The sequence below is a fragment of the Lipotes vexillifer genome, unplaced genomic scaffold (genome assembly GCF_000442215.2).
Source record: "Lipotes vexillifer unplaced genomic scaffold, Lipotes_vexillifer_v1.1 scaffold545, whole genome shotgun sequence".
Classification (NCBI taxonomy): Eukaryota; Metazoa; Chordata; class Mammalia; order Artiodactyla; family Lipotidae; genus Lipotes; species Lipotes vexillifer.
Genome location: NW_006779129.1, coordinates 1,921,371 through 1,942,765, shown reverse-complemented (window position 1 = coordinate 1,942,765; position 21,395 = coordinate 1,921,371). Strand labels below are relative to the sequence as shown.

The following is a 21,395-nucleotide window of genomic DNA, read 5'->3' as shown; positions in this document are numbered from 1 at the left end:
AGCACACCAGCGAGCCCATTTTTCTCTCTTTCCAGCCCTGCACCACGGGCCCGCCGTCTGCATCCGCCTCCTTCTCTGTCCCCTGGAGACGTTGCTCCCGGGCCCTCTGCGGGGCGTCCCGCCCTCCTTCCTGGGGTGCACGGCCTCCGAGGGGACCACAGAGGGTGAAGGTGTCAGCCCGGCGCATCAGAGCCCCGTGGGGTGCCAGGCCTGGGGGCCCACGGGGCCCACGTTGCCTTTCTGCCTCCTGTTGAGGAGCTGGGCTCCTGTCACATCAGTCCCCACTGAGCTCCACAGGGACGGGGCCTGTGGAACTGCTGGGCACAGGACGGGAGCAGAGGCCGGACAGGGGAGGGACGCTCTGGGGGGAAGACTGTGGTGGGTGAGATCAGGGCCTCTTGGTGGCCAGGGACGGCCTGAGCCCTTGGAGGGGGCCAGGAAGGGAGCAGGGGCATGGAGCCTTGCAGGTCTGGGACAGGGGCCCCTAACACAGCTGTGTGGCTGGAAGGTGTGTGAAGCTGACCAGGGAGGAGGGGATTGAAGGGCCCAGCCTCCGGAGGTTGACCTGGACGATGTCCCCACGCAGGTGTTGTCCCGCATGTCCCTCGCATGCCCGTCTGCTCGCACAGGTGCAAGTTCCCCTGGGCCCACAGGCAGGGCTGTTCTTAAGGGGTTATTCTGGGCTCCTTATTCTAAATCTTGCTTTCTCACGTGCCTCCAGGTCAGAAGATAAATGTCTGGCTTGTTCCATCACCACAGAGCAGGGCCCTGGGGGGTTTAGGACCACAGAGTTGGGCCCTGGGGGGTCAGGACCACAGAGCAGGGCCATGGGGGGGCGGTCAGGACCACAGAGAAGGGCACTGGGGGGTTTAGGACCACAGAGCAGAGCCCCAGGGGTGTCAAAGCCTCAGAGATGGTCCCTGGGGTCAGAACCACAGAAGAGGACCCCAACACTTGCACGTGGACACCTGACGTGGCCACTGGGACCTCTGAAAGCCAAGGGCACTGACAGGTCATTTCCAGGCCTTTCTCCGGCTGAAGCACAGGGGTATTAGCTGTGTCAGAGCACATCATGCGTCATCACCTGGAAGCAGATTCTGGAAGAATGTTCCCCAAGCTCCTGACCAGCCTGGGAAATCCTCAGAGCTCCCTCCTCCCACCAGCCACAACTAGAGAAAGCCCGTGTGCAGCAATGAAGACCCAACGCAGACAAAAATAAAGATAAATACAATTAAAAAAAAAAAAAAGGAACCCCTGGAGAACTCTAAGACACAGCCCCTCAACCCCGTCTCCTCTTTTATTCCCTCTAGAGCTCTGATCCCTCCGTGTCGTCATGTTTACCTGACTTCTGTGCGGCTCACCTATGACCTGATGCCTGGAACGGTTCCTGCCCCCCACACGGCTCTCCGTGAGCACGTCCCCTCCTGGGGGTCGGGGTGGTGCTGAATGAGTGACCCTGGGTGGATGAGTAAATGAACAGAACTGGAGCCCGCCCGGCACCCAGAGTGCTGCAGGGGACCAGCTGCACGAGAAGAGAAATCTCTGGGAGCGTGAACCTCACCAGACAGGGGGCCTAGGCTGAGAAAGCTCAGTGTTAAAAATAGAGGCCGTTAAAAAAGTGTTTTTAACCAACGGATGGAAATTCCCTTAATCGAAAGGAGCTGCTGCAAGTCAAGCCACAGAAGTGATGTCCAGGAGCTGAGGACCGTTTCTTGAGTAAAGAATGCCATCTCTGGGGACTTCCCAGGGGAGAGGCTGTGAGCGGAGGTCTGTAGGCATTCAGCAGTCTTTGAAAAAGAAAGGACACCGACAATCTCTTCCTGGATTTGGCAAATAAATGACGGGCCCCATGCAGAGGGGCGTTATTTAGGGAAAGTGCCCTCGGCCAGTTTGTACTGGGGATTTTGGGAGACAGAACGGCACTTCACGGGGTAGGACAATAGGACAGGAAATGCAAGGACCCAGATAAATAATTTGGGGGAGGGTCCTGAGCTAAGAGCGGGCATCAGAGACCCGGGAGCCTGCGCCTCCCCAGCCCGCATGTGTGTGCCTGGCTTCTCGCTGCAGTTATTTGCAAGGTACCAGCCCTGTCACAACCGGCTGCAAACTAACTGGATGTTTAAGGCTGTTTCCCACCGCCTGGGGTCTGTGGTGCCCAGAGATCCCAGCTGCAGAAGGAAGGCACACGCAGGTTCAAGTGCGCAGCCTCGGGTCCGTGGGTGAGCCCACCTTGGACCTTTTGTGCCCCGGGTGCCTTGCTTGTCTCGGCCGGGGGCGGCCCTGTTCTTGGGCCAGCTCAGTCACTGGCTTGCTCGCAAGCCCCCTGGGCCTTGTCTTCTTTCTGTAAAATTAGGAGGCGGGAGCCAGGGTTAGCTGCGTTGCCCAATCCCGGGAGCCAGGTTTCCTGGGGCAGCAGTAGCGATTCTTAGCCTGCGGCCCAGCCCAGGCCTTCCGCTGTAATTGGCCTGGTTTGCAACTTTGCTGAAAGCTCCCAGGCAGCCTTAACGGGACCTGCGGTGTGTACCCGAAATCTGACCCTCTGGGGGACACCCAGCAGCCCAGATGGCGCAGCAGGGGCGTCTTGGGCACAGCAGGAAGACGGCATCGGAAGATTCCGTCTTCAGCACTGAGACGGGCGGTGGGTCACGCTCGGCCTCCCCCTGGGAAGCAGCAATCACGCGTGTCCCACTTGCATGACAACGTTATTAGGAAGCTGTGGCTTCTGTGCCGTGCAAATGCTCGCTAGTTACGGTGTGGCTTTAGGAAGACACAAGGCTGGGGGTCATGCACACAGGCGACAGAGCGTGACGGGCTCTGCCCTCTGGGTGAGCACCTGCAGAGTGGCCACCACCCTGATGGAGGCCTGGACCAGGGCACAGCCTGACCCCTTGGGGGGGAGCTGGGGGAGATGCCCTTCCTTCTGCGCTCCTGCCCCCACTCCCACTGGCTGAACCCAAAGGGGAGGGAAGAGCCAGGCATGGTCCTGTGGTCCGAGGTCCCCCCCTAGATGTTCTTATCTGAACAAAGGAGCCTGATCTCTTCTTTACGGGGTGAAACCAGGTCAGCCCGAGTCCGCTAGGAGTCCGCCTAGTCTGGAATTGTTTCAGAAAATTGTTTCAGAAAATTGCAGGCGTTTTGGAATTTGATACAAACAATTTAAAACTAGTTTGTGTATGTATCTAATCACACCTTTCCATCCACCGTGGTTTCCCATCTACACCTTAATCTCCGTGTCTGCTTCATGCCTGCATTTGGCTCCCTGACCTACCTGCCTAGGGATGCACATCTGCAGGTAATCGGTGATCTGTACCTGCTGACATGCCCAGGGCTCCAGGGACCCTGTGGCCTGAGGGATGAACCCTGGAGTGTCCAGGCTGCACATCCTGACGGACTGTCCTTGGGCCAGACCCACTTCCTCTGAAGGACTCCAACGGAGGTCTGGGAGGGATGAGCCACCGTTCCCCCAACCTCATGGCCCACCTACTCATCAGACACCTTGCAGCCTCCCTGGGAAGCCCCTGGAGCAAGGCCAAGGGGGAGCTGGACGGCTTAGAGCTGGAACTGGCAGATCTGGGCACGGGATTCGGGCAGCGCTGAGCTGCATGTGTGGAGTTGAGCCCACCTGGCAGAAAGGCTGCCCCAGCTCTGACCAGAGGGTCTGCCTCGGTGGCCGGGCCTGGTGGTCCCTCCCCCAGGGTGGAGCTGTCACAGCCCAGCCTGAGGACAGCTGGACACTGGGGCAGACAGGCTCCCACTCTCCCCATCCCCCCAGTATCTGACGTGCTGCCCCCCCAATAGACTGCAGCCCCCCACCCTGTCTCCCTGGAGGAGGAGGACCGTATAACCATAAACGCAGACCTAACTAACATCCTAACAGCATCCTGTCGCTTTCCTGAGAATCACAAGGCCTTTCTCATTGGTCCTCACAGAGACCTGGGTGGGCGGGTGGCCAAAGTGCAGCACTGCCCCCAGTGGGGGGGCCCGGCTGGTCCATCCCAGACCCAGGCCCCTCGCTGTGGCCGCAGAGCTGCCCTCACACCTTCCGGGAACCAGAGACTGCCCGCCACTCTCTCTGGAAGGAGTGCCAGCTAGCTTTGGGAGCGCTGCACACATAAGAGGGTCCTTTCTGACTTGGCTTCTTGACTACGGAAGTGTCACTTCCTTTTTTAGGTGCTAAAAGCAGACAGGAAGTTTGGGAAGTAATTTCAACCAAGTCTGTTGCTTTGCCTCTTACCCGGGCTGAGCTTTATTGCGATTCTCCCAGCCTGCGGGCCGGCGATTGTAGGGATGCCTCGGGCCCAGGCAGGTGTGCACGATGGTTACAGCCCAGTGCTTCCCCCCCCCCCCCCATCCGTCAACCCCGAAGCCCAGACCCCGCCTGGAGCAGATGCCCACATGGCACCCACTCGTCCCATGGACGGGGCCACTGCCCCCGAGAAGGATGGCACCAAATCCACCGCCAGGGCCAGGACCCCAGCCAGCAGTCCCGCCCACAAAGTCCTTCCACGAACGTCTTGCTAAAGTCAAAGTCATTAAGTCTGATCTGTGTCATGACTCTTCCCAATGAAAAAGAATGCAGGATCATTCCTTTTTCAGTACATGGCAGGACCCCCTCTGGCTGTGGCTCTCCTGACTGCGGGGTCTCCTTCTGAGTATGAGGTTTCCCTCTGGCCGTGGGATGCCCCACCCTGAACTGTGGGCCTCTCATCTACAGCCAGTAGCCTTTCCCAGACCTGGAACCTTGTAATTTACAGCTTTTTCAGTGCCCTTTGTCACAATATGTTACCACTACTTTTTTTTTTTTTTTTTTTGAATATATTTATTTATTTATTTTTGGCTGTGTTGGGTCTTCGTTGCTGCGCGTGGGCTTTCTCTAGTTGCGGCCAGCGGAGGTCACTCTTGGTTGCGGTGCGTGGGCTTCTCATCGCGGTTGCCTCTCTTATTGCGGAGCACGGGCTCTAGGCAGGCGGGGCCTCAGTAGTTGTGACACGTGGGCTCAGTAGTTGTGGCTCGCGGGCTCTAGAGCACAGGCTCGGTAGTTGTGGCACACGGGCTTATTTGCTCCACGGCACATGGGATCCTCCCAGACCAGGGCATGAACCTGCGTCCCCTGCATTGGCAGGCGGACTCTCAACCACTGCGCCACCAGGGAAGTCCTGTTACCACTACTTTCTGTTTGATGCTTTATTAGAGAGGGTGAGGGATTCCCGGGTTTATCCCATCATTAAGTAATGGTTTATAAATAATCCCTCCCAAGTTGGGGAGATTTTGCAGCCCTCCAAAGCACAAAGTGCAGGTTCTCCCATCAACATCCCCTGACCCTGGCCAGCTCTCCCCGCTTCCCCCCTTCACCTACCCGTTCCCACCTGGCCCCCCAAAAAGGACACACTAAATCCACACAGTGACGTGAAGGCTTTTCCTTCCCAAAGGTGTCTGCTTAGACACCCAGGAAGTGAGTTTCTTTTTCAGATTTGGAGGTTTCATTGGAAGACGATCAGAGAACCCAATCAGTTAACAAAAGTAGAAGGTTCCAAGGTGACGATCGCAGACGTGGGTATAAACGGAAGATGTCTCAGGTGCTACACGCTTCTGTGCACACAGCCCCGACGTGTCCAGCGGTTGGCGGCAGAGGTGGAAAGTCCCCGGCGACTCAGGTGCGAGGCTCCCGGGCGGGCTGAGACGTCAGGGACCCGTGCTTTCCTATGCTCTGGCTGCAGCTGCCCCCCAGCTTGTGTGTCACGCTGCCTGACCCAGTCCCCACAGGAGCGGCCCTCAAGCTGTTGCTAAGGCCCGGGGTCCCTCCCGCAGACGGCACCACTCTCAGGGCAGGAATTGCTGCATCTTCCAGGTCCGGACACGCCAGACCCGAGTGTGCTCTGCGCGGCGGGGTCTCTGCTCCCTGGGACGCTGGCCGTGCTGCCCTCGCCTCCCGTCCAGTGTTCACTCACAATTAAGTGAAAACTTGGTCAGAGTCCAGGCTCCACAATTCATACCCCAACCCTGTTTTTTAGGAAGTGGTTTGTTTTTTAAGTAACTTTTTCCCCTAAAAAACTAAAGGTGGCTCCGAAGCCTCTTGATTTTGGAGTCTGGGGTGGAATCCCGATGGTGACACTTCTGTCTGGGGTGGGGTAGAGGCTGGCCTCCACAGGCAGCGGGCCTTGTAGGGCACGGGGTCTGCAGCGACCCTGGCCCTGGCCGAGGTGGGAGGGGCGGGAGCCGCCGCGGACACAGCGCCTGGCATTTGGGTTTAAAGAGGATTTGCTGGACCGAGGTCCTCCTGAGCCTGAGTCCCGTCACTCTCACGGTCCCTCGTCAGCTGCGTGGCCACGGCTGCATCTCCCCTGTCACTCGTCCAGGCTCAGCCACTTGTCTTTCAAAGGACCCCCCGCCCTGCCTGTTCTCACCCTCAGCTTCCTCCAGCCTCAGCCTGGTCCCTGCGGCCTCCTGAGATCAAAGACTCCGTTTTCCAGCATCCTTTGCAGCGGGGCCACGTCCAAGTGCACGTCCTGGGGGGCTGCCCACCCACCTGAAGGGCTCTGACCCAGCGGGCCAGGGGCACAGGTCCCAGGGAAGGCCCAGAGGAAGGTGCGGGCCTGCCCCTCCCTAGGCTGTGCCAGCCTCCTTAGCCACCCTTGTGGGCTTGGTGCCGACTGCAGGAGACTGGCCAGGTGAGGTGAGGACGACGTGGGGTGCCAGGGCCAGCGCCCGTGCAAAGGGAATCATGGTCCCTGATGTGATGCCCCACGAGGATGCTCCTGCAGGGGCAGGGGTAGGACCCGACCCGCTCGGGGGCGAGGGCTGGGGTTCGCCCGCCGGGCCCAGCTTGTGGTGGGTACCCCTTGCAGTGGAGGCAGAAGAGGGTCGTAACCGTGCGCGGCTGTCACACGGGACCAAGGAGTGGCGGCCGCTGGGCCGTGCCTTTGGGTCTGGACCTCAGCCCGGCTGCAGGCTGGTGCCCAGGTCCCGACCCTCCCTCTCGCCCCCGCTGCCCGCCGTCTCTGCCGTTTCCTAACCCTCCTCGTGTCCCTTCCCCGTCTCTCCATCATTCTCTCTCCTCCTCTTGGGAGCTGTAGTGAGTTGCACAGGGTCCCCCAAACTCACATCCCAGAACCTCACTTGGAAACAGGGTCTCTGCCCATGTCACGCGTGAAGATGGGGTCACCCTGGGTCGGGTGGCCCTCAATGCAGTGACTGGCACCCTTGTAAGGGAAGCAGAGCGCCAGAGACTGAGGGCTGCGGGCTGCACCAGGGGCACCTGCAGCTGCCAGAGCTGCACGAGACACGGAAGCTCGGGGAAGCAGCCCTGCCGACGTCGTCGTGCGCTCTGGCCCTCCAGACGGAGAGGGAGTGGGGTTCTGTCGTTTCAGCCGCCCGGCCCCTCCCAGGAGCTCACAGCCTCACAGCCTGGGTGAGTCCCGCCGCCACCCCCGACGGCAGGCAGACCCCCCCACAGAGGCCCTGCCTGTCGGGCTCCCTGGGTCTGGGCCCAGCAGCCCTTGCAGGCTGCATTTTAGCCAAATCACAGTGTCCCTTTCTGGGTTCAGGTGAGGGGGACCAGCCCTGGATCTGCTGAGAGCCCACGGGGCAGTGCGTTTGGGACATTTTGAGTCACAGGTGCACAGCTGTGCTCTCTGAGGAACGCTCCTTCCTCTATGCCAGCAGCTTCCTGGGTGCCCCCTCCAGCTGCCTCTGAGAGCACAGCCCGTGCCTTTGTGGGGGACTACCCCTCCCCCCTGCCCGGTCCCGGCCCAGGAAACCCCACTCTGGTGTGACAGGTGCCCCCCTTGCCTGGTCGGCCCCCTCCCAGCAGCCTCGGGCACCTGTGACCTTGGGGTCAGGAGGCCCATGGAGCAGGGATGAGCGATGAATCACTCTCTGGTTGCAGGGTGCGGGGGGAGGGCCGGGCTCAGGCCACAGGACAGTGTAAGGGGGTAGAGAAGGGCCAGCAAGGGGAGGAGGGAGGGCAGCGGGGGAGGGGGGGAGGATCCTGGTCAGTTCCTGGCCTGCACACTCCTTGGTCACTCCCCCAAGACCCAGATCGGGGTCTTTGGAGCCTTGGATCCTGGTGTGGCCCTGCGTCTGGCCCTGACACGGGCTGGCTGACCAAGGGCCTGTGCAGCTCCTGGGCCTTGCAGCTTGTCAATGTCGGTCTCGCGGGGCCCATCCCCCCCCCCCAGGAAATGTGCACTGTACCCTCCCAACAGGGGTGTGCCAGAAGCCCCCTCCCCAGAGCTCAAGGTGGGCCGCACCTCTGGTCACTGGGAAAAGCCCTTGAATTCCTGACACTGAAGACCCCAGCCTCTTGCTTCTCCCTGATGACGGCAGGACCAACACGGATTCAAGGAAACCGTGCCATGTTTACTAGTAACTACAGAGGCTCTCCCCTTGGGACTCGGGAGTCTGGAAGGGGCACCGGGAAGCTGGGGATCCAGGGGGCGGGGCTGTGTCAGGGCTGGAGAACAGGGGCAGGCAGGATGGCTGTGGGCCAGGAAGGTCACCCTAGCGGGGCAAGACTGTCCCCTTCAGCCCCAGATGATCTTTGGGCTGCGGGGCAGGGCATCCGTCACCAAGGACAGAATCACCCCAGATCACGTAAGCTGCCTTCCCGGTGGAAGCGTCCTCTTTCTCAAAAGTCGGGCCTGGAGGGAGATGCACACAGGGTGTGCCTGTCCGGCACCGGTACTGCCCGGAGCCGCTGGCGGGCCCCGCCGCTGACCAGCGGCCAGCGTCACAGCACTGGGGCCGCGCCGGGCAGTGGCAGAGCAGGGTGGCCTTCTCCTGAGGTTCTCCAAAGCCTCGGCTGCCCTCCCCAGGGTGAGGCCTGCGGTCACGGGGAGGGTCCGAGCCGCAGGCAGAACCTGGCTCCAGCCTTCTCACCTTGCGGGAGGGTGAGGCAGAGCGCACGCAGCAGCTACGTTCCTTCTGTCCCCTGCCCTCAAGATGAGCCTCCATCTGCCGGCCCGGCTCCGCCTCCCTGATGCGTGTTCACTGCGCAGCTACTGTGAGCAGGGCGCCGGGGGCAGGGGCCACAGGGCCCCAGAGACCAGGACTCCGGCTGCTGGAACGGCCAGGTGGCCTCTGCCCCCACGGCAGTGCCAGCACCTCGGACTCTTGCGCCCGGCCGGCCCCTGGCCTGGAACGTTCCCTGGGCCTGACGCTAAACCATGAGTCGCCTCTCCTGTGCCCCGTGCGAGGGGGACCGGGACAGCGGCTCGTTGCCCTGCCCTCCCCGGGAAGGTGACACGGGATCCTCACCCTCGGGTCACTGACCTCTGGGTCCCCATCCGTGGTGGGACGTCGAGCAGTGTCCCGCTCACCACCCGTTAGAAGCCAGTAGGAACCCCCAAGAGTGACAACCAAAGTGCCTCCACACTGACCAATGTCCCCTGGGGGACGGGGCCACCCGGGTGAGGACGGACGGGGCAGGGGCAGGGTCCCCGACGGCAATCAGGACGGGCTGAGTGCACCGAGCCCACGCGCACACTGACCAAAGCTGCCAGACGCAGCCACGCCGACTGCCTGTATTCTCCAAAACCAGGCTTCCAGAAACATCAAAACGTGGCACTCGCACACTGTCCACGACACAGCGTGAGGTGCAAGCAGTGGCCCCCAGGGTGGACAGGCCAAGGGTGACCCGTGTGAGCTGGGCAGAGCGCACCGTGGCCCCAGAGGCCAGAGGGGGCGGCGAGGGTCCGTTGGGGCCCAGCGGGGAGATGATGACTCAGGGTCCGGAGCCTGCAGGGCATGGCCTCGACCGCCCGGGAGTCCAGGGCCCAGGCAGAGCCCGCAAGCACATGGGGGGAGAGCCCCAGGCGGCCGCGTCACGGGGCCTGAGCGGGAGGCCGGCCTAGCCGCTTCCCCAAGAAGGAAAACCCTTCTGATAAGAAAGCTGGAAGCACACTCAGTCTCCCTGCGGCTGCCCTGTCCTGCCGGGCGGAGAACCCCGCCCCGACCAGCTCCAGGGGCCTCTCAGGGTCTGCAGGCTGGACCTCGGGCAGGACGGCGGAGAGGGCCCTAGGTGCACCTGTCCTGGTGTCACATCACAGTCACTGCAGACAGGCCTGCGACCACCTGACGCACGCCACCTGCTGCACTCAAGGGCCCCTCGGGCTTCTTGCTCGTGATGCCATGAGTCACCTTCTGTCATTCTTTGAGGAACCACACTTGTCTTCTAATGCTTTCCTGCGAAAGTCTGTGTGGATCCCTCATCACACCTATTTAAAAGCCACGTGAGGGCTCTTTGGTACAAAACCAGACAAACACACGCACAGTTTCTTGGAACACTTGGCTGAGGTTCCGCGCTGAGCCGGCCTTGTTGACTTTGCTGCGAGTCTGGGTCTGGGAAGCGCAGGCCTCACGTGCCCATCGGTGCTGAATGACCACAGGGGCAGGGGCAACAGACCCGTTTCCTGGGGGGCGTGCCCACCAGGGTTACCTGGCAGCCACCTTTGCAGAACCTTCCGGAAGCAGTGAACTATGCAATCCAGGAATCAACATGGAAACCGCCTGGGCAGGGTCAGGGCATTGGGCTGCTGCCTCCGTGGACTTAGCCACTGCCCCACTCCAGTCACCCAGGGGGCCCAGCGGGCTCCGAGGAAGCCGGCACGCGAGGTGAAGTCTCCGTCACGACCGTGCAGGTCCCCAGGGGACGCCCGCGATGGGCCCTGGGTGACGGTGCGGGGCCAGCAGGGGCTGCCTGGCAAGATTCGAGGGAATTGCTTCTGTGTTTGAAGAAAGGCGGCCATGCGGCCGCAAGGCCGCCCACCGTCCACTCACGGCCCCAGTTTGAAGGACTGTGACGGTCACCTGTCCATGCTGGTGTCTTCTGGAGACGTGTGTCCCAGCCCTGCCTGCCTGTTCCCTGCAGCAGGACCTGAGCCCCGGGCCACCATGCCAGCTGCACCGCCCCGCACAGACCTTCTCCCACAATTCCATTGCTTTTGTTTGTTCGTTTGTTTTTTCATCGTGTTTTTGAGGAGGGGAACCTAGCTTTTGACCAAAACAAAGGAGGTCGGGTTTTCCTCCCAGGGAGCGTTCTGGAGGGACATGAGTTCCAGGGGGTTTTCCAGTGCCGCCCGCTCAGTGCTTCAGGACACGTGTCCACAGACGTCGGGTCCTCGGGGCGGAGGTGGGGCAGGAGACTGACCGGCAGAGCCAGCACGTGGCCCCCGCACCTGGAGCGAATGCGGCCTAGCACAGGTCATCCCGCAAGACAGTGGCCTCAGAAGCCCGTCCGGTCCAGGATGCTGAGAAGCGCTGCAGGCTCTCGGGGGCTGGTGGCGGAAAGGAGCCGTCACAGCCCTTTTCTTGTTCTGTGTTTGGCAGCGAAGGTGGGCAGCCCACCTACTTGGGGGCACACGTATCCCCGAGGAGTTGCCGACCTTTTGAAAGGGCTGCCAGGATCAGGTCAGTGCCCGCCACGTGCTCCCTGGGGTCAGCGTGGCTCTTCCAGGGGGCGCCCACGTGTCCCCACGAGGCCAGGTGGCCCAGTGTCCGTGCAGCCCCCAATACGGGCGCAGATGGTGTCCTCTGCCCAGCCTGCCCGGGTCAATTCTCAAGCTGCCACCCGACGTCCCCACTGGTGGCACGTCCTGGGGGAGCTCTCATCGCACGTGCTCTTGGAAGGAAAGAGGAGAGGGGCGTGAGCACAGAGCTGGCTCATTCTCTCTGGAAGCAGAGACTCATCTTCTCAGGAACCAGGACGGTGAAAACAGGGTTGAAAACGCCTGCAGACGGGCACCACATCGGACTCTGGTCAGCAGGCCCGGATTCTTTAGCAAGCTGTGTCCCGCATCGTCTGAAAGTGGCCTCGGGAGGGAATCTGCTGCGGCACCAGTCAGCCGCGTGCCCCCGAATCACCGGGGTGAACTGGTGGGCAGGCACTGCAGTGTGGGTCGTGCTCACCTCGGGCCCACCCTCCCCTGACGACCCTTCTCACAGGTGGAGAAATGGGGCTCAGAGGTATGGTCGTTGGCCTCAGGCGTGGAGCCCGCTGGTCTGACCACAAAGGCCCTGGCAGCCCGAGGCATCTGCCAGTGGGAAACCGAAACTGAAGGCCCTGCGTGTGGCTACTTTCCCAAACTGGGGCGGGAATCACTCTGACCTTTGCTCTGGGACGGTGAGGTGCCCACACAAAGGGTCTGGACTCGCTGGAGAGCCCCCGCCCCCGAGGGGTGGGGCTGAGACGGAGGGAGAACAGGAGGACGAGCCGGCAGCCGGGGAAGGGCAGCGGGGCTGTGGTCCCAGGCTCTCTGCTGACACGTCCGTGTAGCTGTACATTTGGAAAATCCCATAGCGCAGTGTCAGCGAGAGGACGGGCTTACATGCCAAGGAAGGCCAGGGGGACAGGCCTTTGCTTGGGATTTCACCGTCTCTGAAACTGGAAATGCCTATTTCCTGGTCATCGAGTAGCACCCGTGCTGAAAGGCGGGCCCAGAGAGAGTGGAGCGCCCAGCTCGCCCGAGCCCGTGGACCCACGCTCCCTCCACGGGTCTCCTTCCCTCCTGGCAAACTGACGCGTGAGCTCCAGCTCTGGCCTCGCAGCCTGGGCGCCTGTTGGGACAAACCAGAAACACTCAGGGCGGGCCGTGAGGGGGCCTCTCTGAAGACCCCAGGGGCCCCGCACTCAGCAGCGCCCCACTCCACACTCCTCCGGCTTCCTGCTCGGGTGAGGGCTCCTCAGGCCGCCCTCATTTCCAGGACGAGACTTTGTAAGAGGTCAGGGTGGGAAACGCGTCAAGACGCTCAAGGGCCTTCAGCGGCCTGGCTGGGTTGGCAGTGGGGCCGTGGGCAGTATTTCTGGGCAGATGGCATTGGCAACCAAGTGGAAGCTCCAGGCGGCATGTAGAAACCCCTCCCGTCAGGCAGAGCTCCCACTGTGCGCGGGCTCCGCAATCCAGCCGCGCTCCCTTACCACACCCTCCCAGGAGTCCAGGAGGAGCCCGACCCGGTTAATAAGACGTTTGGGGATGCCCGCTGACCTCCACCACCAGGCCGACATGGGGAGACGGTGCTGCCCCCCGCCCCGAGGGGTTCCCCCAAGGCCGCAGCCCTCAGGCCCTCTTGTGACACCGGGGTGGCCCCAGGGTCCACATTCCAGGCTCTTCTGCTCCCCCCCGCTGTGAGTTCTGCTTCTTTGTTTAACTCAGTCAAAACCCAGACTTTCTGGATCTGTCTTCGAGCTTGACCAGAACTGGACAGACGGCCTCGAGGGACTGAAGGCAACTCGGCTTCCACAGACACACCACGTCCACACTCGGAGTCCGCCGTCCCCCCGCCAGACCCAGACACCGGACTTCCCTTCTGGGGCGCAGCTGTGTCAGGATCTCGGAGACGGAGGTCACACCGGGGGCACTGGGGCTGCTATCCTCACGCGCGTGAGCACGACTAAAGCACGCTTCCCGTGACAGCGGCACCACGCAGGGCTTGGAAACATCCCGGGAAAGGCCAGCCCTCACCCCAACAAAGTAAGTGTGTGCTGTCTGCAGCGCGGGCTTCTCCGGTACCTGCGTAGCTTCTGTAGAGACATCTCCGCCTGCACAGCCAGCCCGTGGCCACGCCCACGCCCACGGCCACGACCAGCACGGCAAGGACGCTGAGAACCGGCCGGTTCACCGCATCTTGGATGTCGTCCACTGGGTCCTCTGTGATGCTGTCCTTGGTTCCCGCGAACATTTCTGCAGGAAAGGAAAGTAACCGAGGACTTACAGGGTCAGGAGGGAAAGGGGGGTTTCTTCATCCTGAAGGAGACAGTGCTAAGGGAAGTATTGATCCACCAAACTTTCCAGAGGTGTTTTGTGATTTTTAAGCTATAAAGCTGACGGAGAGAAGGGTTTCCCCCTTCAGGTGATCCTTCAACTCTTCCTGGGCTGTCATTCCTCCTCACCCTACCTGTGTGACCTGTAATCCCAGCCCTTCCTGAAGGTCCACACCTGGGAATGGGCGTGGTGGGAACACAGTCATCCTGGCTTTTTTTTTTGGTGGGGGGGGGGTTACGCGGGCCTCTCCCTGTTGTGGCCTCTCCCGTTGCGGAGCACAGGCTCCGTACGCGCAGGCTCAGCGGCCGTGGCTCACGGGCCCAGCCGCTCCACGGCATGTGGGATCCTCCCGGACCGGGGCACGAACCCGTGTCCCCCACATCGGCAGGCGGACTCTCAACCACTGCGCCACCAGGGAAGCCCTTCCTGGCTTTTTAAACTAAACTTAATTTAATTAATTCTTTCTAGCTTAATTGCTGGCTTTAAAAAAAGATGATGGTGAAATTCACATAACATAAAATTAACCATTTTAAAACGAACAATTTAGTGGCATTTAGTACATTCACAAGGTCACGCAGCCAAAACCATTATCTAATTCCAGAACTTTCCACCACGACAAAAGGAAACCCCCTTCCCATCAGTGGTCACTTCCCATCCTCTCTCCCAGCCCCTGGCAAACTCTAATCTAATTTCTGTCTGTTTGGATTTACCTATACGGGCCATTTCGTACAAATGAAATCATACACTATGTGGCCTTCTGTGTCTGGCTTCTCTCACTGAGCATCACCTGCATGGTTCATCTACGTTGCAGCACGGACTGCAGTGCCTCATTCCTTTTCGTGGCTGAGTAATGCTCCACTGTGTGGATGGACGCATCCCTTCGTCCATCCATGGACACTTGGGCTGCTCCCACCTTTTGGCTATTGTGAATAAGCTGCTGTGAACATTTATGTACGAGTATTTGTTTGATTCTCATTTCCAGCCCTCTGGGCTGCATACCCAGGGGTGGAATTGCTGGGTCACATGCTAATTTTTAAGGAACCAGCAGACTGTTCTTCACGGCGGCTGCACCATTTCCCGTCCCACTGGCAGTGCACGAGGGGGCCAATCTTCCTGTCCCAGTGTCCAACCATTGTGCCCCTTGAGAGTGGTTCTCATGGGCAGACAAGCAATAACCTCCCCGAGCAGCTTGTTACAAGTGTCCCGTGTTTGCCGAAACCCGAAGGAGCCACGAGCCAGACAGTGGCTAGGCCTCCCGCGCACCTTAGAACCACCTGGAAGCTTTTCAACATGTCCTGTTGCCTGGACAGCCCAGAGGTGCTGATTCAGAGGGTCTGGGCACAGGGCGGGGTGATGGGGGTTGACAGGCTTCCCAGTTGTCCCCCAGAGCAGCTGGGCCGAGACTACAGCCCCAGGAGACCCTCCGTTCCCCTTCCCCTGCACCCGGCTGCCCTGCTGGGACGCAGAGGCCAGCGGAGGCCTTTGGTGCAGCCAGAAGACCGTGACCGCTGAGTCCCAGGGCTGTGCCTGCATTCCAGGAAGGCGAGTGCCCGGGCACGGGGGCTCCCGGCAGCTGGGCGGCTTCTCGGCGGCAGGCAGGCCCCCGACACCCCCATCCTCCAGCTCTCCTGCCCCTCCTTCCCTGGCGTCTCAACACTGGTGACAGGGACACACAGGCTGAGAGAGCCTGTGGCTTCTACGAAGGAGTCACCCGCCTGCACCCTTCCACAGGGAGCCTGGGACGGCAGCCAGGCCCAGCCGCACCCCCTGGTGGAGGAGGGGTTCTGGCTTCCCAGGGGGCACACGTCCAAAGAGCTGGGGTGGTGGCTGTGCAGGAGGGGCTTCAATCCTGATGCTGCCGCCGCCTCAGCCTGCAGCTTCTGAAGTGTTACATGACCTTTCGGAACCTCAGTCCCTCATCTGTAAAATGGGTCACCAAAACTGACACCGCCCCCCCCCCCCCACCCCCTCCTCCACCCCATCGCCTCCTCCACACCATCGCCTAGGTGCGTGAGGATTAAGCGCCCCGAGCACCTGGCCGGCCCCTGCCCTCCGTCGCACGGCGAGGCCTGTCACCTCCTCTCCCTGTCATCACCTCCGAAGCCGCTGCCGAGTCACCTCATAGGGGCTTTGTCTTCCACCTGACAAGATCCCCCAAGTGACCCCTGGCCCCCAGCCTTGGGTTGGGGTCAGCGTGCAGATCCCGGGACCTTACCTGTCTGGCCGCTGGTCAGGTTCTGGTGAAGAACCACATTCTCGATGCAGCAGCCCACGTCGATGGCGGGACTCCGCCCGATCCGCAGGACGCTGACCACGTTGTACAGGCCCCGCGCGTTTAGGGACACGGTGCTGTTCTGCAGGGTGTCGTCCAGCAGGCTGTTGTCCGTCTTGTTGATCCAGTACACGTTGGGCCGCGGGTAGCCATTCGTGGACGTGCACGTGAAGACGAACTCCTCGTCCTGAGATGGGCCGCTGACCACTGGCATGCTGTAGTTTGCTGCAGGGGAGGGAAACGGGCTGAGGGGTGCCAGGTTCCGAAGGTCAGAGAACGGGGGGGACACAGTGCCAAGGGCCAGGGTAGCGGGGAGGCAGCCGTCGTGCCCCGGACGCCAGAGCCGGGCCGGGACCAAGGCTGTGGTCTGGGCAGCAGCACAGGCCCTGTTCTACCAGAGTCACGCCCCCCAGCCCACCAATAGGGGCACTATGAGCCGGGCGGGCAGTGACCGGCACCCACGTCCCACCCCAAGGAGGTTGGCCTCCTTTGAGTCTAGTGACACAGTCAGCTGGCAATTCGCCCGTCTCTCCACTGAACGGTGCCCCGAGCAACTTGGTGGAGGGGCTTTAATTTTCTTCCTAAACTCTGATCTCATTTAGTGCCTTAAACCACTCCCTCCTAATTTCACAAAAACATCGAGTTTGGGTTGAACTGGAGAGTTTCAAGCAAGCTTAGGAGCTCCTGTGAGAAGGGACGCACCTCGGCTACTGGAAAACTTTCTTAGGAGCCGAATGATATTTCCACCACCTAAGCCGCACACATGGTTTAGGCAGAAGCCCGCTAGAGGGATCTGGATTTCCTTTAAGCGAGGACATGGGTGAATGAGCCGCAGAAAACAGGTCTTACTGACTTTTCTTCCGGGCCGTAGGGCTGGGCTGGCATCAACTCGGCAGCTCCTCCGTCTTACCTGCCACATTTAGCGTGACCGTGACTTCCAAAATCTTTTCTAATTCTAAGGATTTCCGAAACACCAGGCAGTTGAACTTCTGCTCGTCCTGGGGAGTGACATTGTGCAGGTTTAGGGAAAAGTTGCCCTGCTGCATGCCGTCCAGGGACAGCCGGGCCCGGTCTTTGTAGTGGTTGTTAACGTGGCCGGCAGAGCTGTTTCCCGAGAGGTAGTAAGTCACCACAGAGTTGGTGTTCCGTTTGCCCGGCACGCTGATTTGCCAGTAAACATAAAGGTCATTTAAATCGAAGCTGTTTCCTTCAGGGTAAATGCAGCTGAGCCAGACATCACTGCCCACCATCGCTCTGATTTCTTCTTCCTGAATCTCTGGCAAGCATCCAAAAAGAACAGAAGTCACCTTCCGCGCTTGACTCGTAACTTTTTTATTTTTATTTTTTTGCCGTACGCGGGCCTCTCACTGCTGTGGCCTCTCCCGCTGCGGAGCACAGGCTCCGGACGCGCAGGCCCAGCGGCCATGGCTCACGGGCCCAGCCGCTCCGCGGCAAGTGGGATCTTCCCGGACCGGGGCACGAACCCGTGTCCCCTGCATCGGCAGGCGGACTCTCAACCACTGCGCCACCAGGGAAGCACCTTGACTCGTAACTTCGAAGTCACCCTTTTGAGGGGCGGGGGAGCTTCTGGGCTGCAAGACTCAAACCCCAATTCTGACTCTTTTCAGTAGGAAAGGAATGTATTAGTAATAAGATGCACATAGGAAAGCAACAATAGTTTAAACATTCGGACACTGGCGGTAAGCTGCTCTGAGGTATGTATCGCCAGGGCCGGTTTCCAGTCATCGTGCCGGGAGCCAGGACTCCTCCCTGTTTCTGCTCCTTCTTGGGAGTTTACAACGAATTCAGAATAAAAAGATGTTTTTTAAAAAACTCAGACATTTGAAAAGAAAACATCAGCTTCTCAACAACATCATTATAGTAGTGTTTGCAACTCCATCAGAGAAGGCACGGCAAGGTTTTGTGGGGTCTGTTACAACCGCTCAAATGCCAGCAGGGAAGGTGGCCGTGTGCCCTGACCCGTCGCCCTGGGGCTGGAAGGCCAGGCAAGGCCTCAGTCTCCGCTGTGGTGCCATATCCCCGTTCTGCACTCTTCTGGAAGCTGGTGGCTTTGGGGAGCAAAGGGGTCACGAGAAACAGGAAGCCCAGCTCCCAGCTCCTCTGGAAAGCGGAGGTTCTGAAACACTTGGGGGGAACTGCACTCTGCCTTCCCCAAACACAACATAAAAGGAGAACCACGGGGTCTGGCCGAGCCCTCCCCTTTGTGGCTCTCAATGCCACACATTACCCTGGGCTTGGGGGCCCCGCTTTCTCAAAAGGGCCCCTGGAAAAGCAAGCAGGGCTGTGCGGAGGACCCCACTGACACCTGTACCCCGCGGTCCTCACTGCTCAGCACTGAAGGGCTTGGAAGTCTCCAGCAAGAGCACAGTCTGCACTTACCAGCTCGCAGGCCACAGAGCAGCAGCAGCAGTAGTCCGGGGCTGGGAAAAAACAACCAGAAAAGGGTGAGTCCCGCCCCTCCCCCATGGGGTCAGGAGCCGGTCACACCCACCATCCCAGTGGGAATACACCCGCAGCCAGCCCATCAGCCCAGGCCACCGGGGCAGCCAGGGATTCAAGGAGCAGAGACAGCACCAACTCCTCCCTGCCCAGCAGGCAAGCCCCAAGGGGCTGGCAGTCCCTGCAAGGGACCAGCTCCCACGTTAATAAAACGCCCCTCAAAGCAATTATGAGGGTGTGATAAAGGGTATGGAGAGGAATCATCAGCCTCCTGGTGGCCTGGCTTTGCACGGATGTAGTCTAAGAAATTGTATAAAATCAGATAAAAAACCACTTTCGGGGTATTTGAAGTTTGAGAGACAGAGAAGATGTAAGATGCCCCTCCCCCCGCCAGGGTCAGGTGAGCCCCAGGACAACCTTCTGAAGGAACGTGATCAATCTGAAACCAGATCTGGTGGCTCCACCGGAGCTGGTGGACAGCTCAGCCCTGGGGGCCGGCAGATCCCTCTCATGACTCACAGGCTCCTGGCACGTTCAGCCTGGGAGCCTCTGTACCCTGCACGCCTCAGCGGTGGCCCCTGCCTCACCTGTCACCACTGTGCACCTGCCCCAGCCCACTCCTCGTTGGGTCAGATAGGAGAAAGCGCAGACGGGGGCCCCCTGCTCAGGGCTGTGGGTGGCTAGTGGCTGTGACATGGCAGCATTTTTATCTTCCGTTCTTGAGGGAACAGTCTTTACCTGCATTTCCAACTGGGGAGACTGGGTGGTGGGACTCTGGGGTGGGTGGGCTTCTGGGCTGTGCGTGTGGGACACCTGCGGATGGGGTACCTCACCAGCTCATCAAGGGGAACACAGGCTGCCGACGCTAAGACTGCCCTGAAGGGGGCATTTTGCCAGGAAGCTGTTGCCTCCCCCTCAGCTGGCAAGAGACCAGGAGTGACCAGCTGGCTGGCACCTTCCCCAGTTTGCCTTTGCTGGGGATGCAGGAGGGGGAAAACCCAGGCGTGCGTGGGGCACGTCACCAGTTGGTGGGCACCAGACGGCATTCGAGGTAAATAGGAGCGACCTTGGCACAGCAAAGTCACACCCTTCTTTCCTCTGGGCCACCGCCGGGGGGCGGGGAGGGGAGACGGGGGAAGTGAGAGTGGGTCGCTACGTCTTCTCTCCCAGCTTTCCTCTTTCCCTTCCTCGGCAGGGACCCCTCCCCGGTTACACCCGCGTACTGCCAGCGTCCCGCGCCGCCGGGAGGACGACGCCGGCAGGTAACCACACCTCCCGCGGCCCCGCCCCGCTCCCGGAGCCCGAGACCTCCGCTGCGCCGCCAGGCTCGGTTCCCCGCGCCCAGAGGGCGCGTCCGCGCACACGCTCACCTCCTCGGCCGCATGGTGAGGGCGGAGACCCCGGGCCACGGGGGAACTCGGACGGCGGGAGACCTCGGAGCACTAGAGCCCGGGGGCCGCGGAAGCCGTCGAGCCGAGGGAGAGCTCCGAGCACGAGCACGAGAGACCTCGGGCCGCGGGATCCCTCGGAGCGGCCAGCACTCGCTGCGCTCCCGCCGCGCCTCGGAGGCTCTGGGCGCTGAGCTGGTCGCCGGCTCAGCGCCCTCCCGATCCGGCCCCGCCCCCGGTCCCACCCCCGGCCCGGTCCCTCCCACGGCCTTGGCCACGGGCAGGCGCAAGGGGACGGAAGCTTGGACAGTGACTCCCGAAAGCTCAGCCCTTCCCGGGAGAGGGCGTAAGTCGGGCCCCGCGGGTTGCAGGGTGGGGCTCCAGGTCTGCCGGGCCTTGAGCCTGGGCGCAGTAGGTGCCCCGGCAAGTCGGCGGCAGGGAAGGTCCGGTGGAGGAGGGCGGCCCAGCGCGCTGCGGGAGGACTTGCCCAGCTGGAGGGGCCCTGGGAGACTCAGTGCTGCCCCGGAGTCGCGCAGAACGTCCACGCCCCCAAGCGCCCCGGCTCCGCCTGCGCTTGTCCCCCGCCCCTGTGGCCTGAGAGCCGGCGGGGCACGGCGGGCTGAGAGTCAGGCGCCCGCCCTCCCTCCCGCTCTCGGGACGCAGCCAGGACCTCCAGCGCTTGGTGAAGTCAGAGCTCCAGGACCGTTCAGGGACGAATGAATGAGTGGCAGGAAGGAGGGAAGGCGGGCCGGCGGGCCCCACCTTCCAGTCCAACCCTAGTCTCACCCCAGCCAGCCTTGCTTTCGCGTTCTCTGTCAGTCCTGGGCCACCTGCCGCAGCATATTTGCCTATTAAAGGCTCTGAAAAGCCCACCGCGTGGAAACCAGTTCGTCTTTGCTCCTCCAAGCGTGTGGGACTTGTCACTCTTTTTTTTTCTGGTCTGGGAAAGGCGGCGCGGAGCCCCGGAGCTGGGGGCAAACGCCCTGTTTCCTTCTTGCCCAGCCCACCCAGTCCACAAGGCCTCCTCTCTGCAGGCCCAGCTGCGTCCTCCTTCCGCACAGGGCCAGGTGGGTGCCGGCCAGGCCAGTGGGTGGAGCCATGAGGCAAGAGGCCGTCCCGTCCCCGGAAGGGCCTGGGCCCCCAGGCACCCCATCTCAGGTCTGGAGGCTCCTGCCGGGTGGAGGCGCGAGGGGTGTGTGCTGCGGCCCAGGCTGATGGGGATGCTGAGGCCAGCCTCTGGGGAGCAGGACAGGCAGGGTGTAAAGTGAGGGCAGAGCCCAGGGGGCTCCCCTGGCCCCAGCCACCTGCATGCTGTCATTCTTTCAACAAAGATTTAGTGCCCACCTACCACACGCGGCCTATGTGAGTGCCAAAGAGAAAAGCTTAAAATGAGAGAATCTCTGCCTGGTGGAAGTTAACATTCCTGTGGCGACAAGAGCAAACAAGACAAGGAAGCAGGGCTTCCCTGGTGGTGCAGTGGTTGGGAGTCCGCCTGCCGATGCAGGGGACACGGGCTCG

General features: G+C 61.1%; 1 protein-coding gene across 1 annotated transcript; it reads right to left on the bottom strand.

Annotated features, from left to right (window-relative positions):
• Positions 1–12,400: 12,400 nt before the first annotated feature.
• On the bottom strand, positions 12,401–19,873 carry ICOSLG (inducible T cell costimulator ligand). Its single transcript, XM_007452512.1, has 6 exons — positions 19,860–19,873; positions 18,430–18,470; positions 16,940–17,305; positions 15,973–16,254; positions 13,506–13,676; positions 12,401–12,552 (listed from the first exon to the last, which is right to left on the bottom strand). Exons 1-6 carry the CDS (start codon positions 19,871–19,873, stop codon positions 12,401–12,403), a joined length of 1,026 nt encoding a protein of 341 aa, XP_007452574.1.
• Between the last annotated feature and the right edge of the window lie 1,522 nt (positions 19,874–21,395).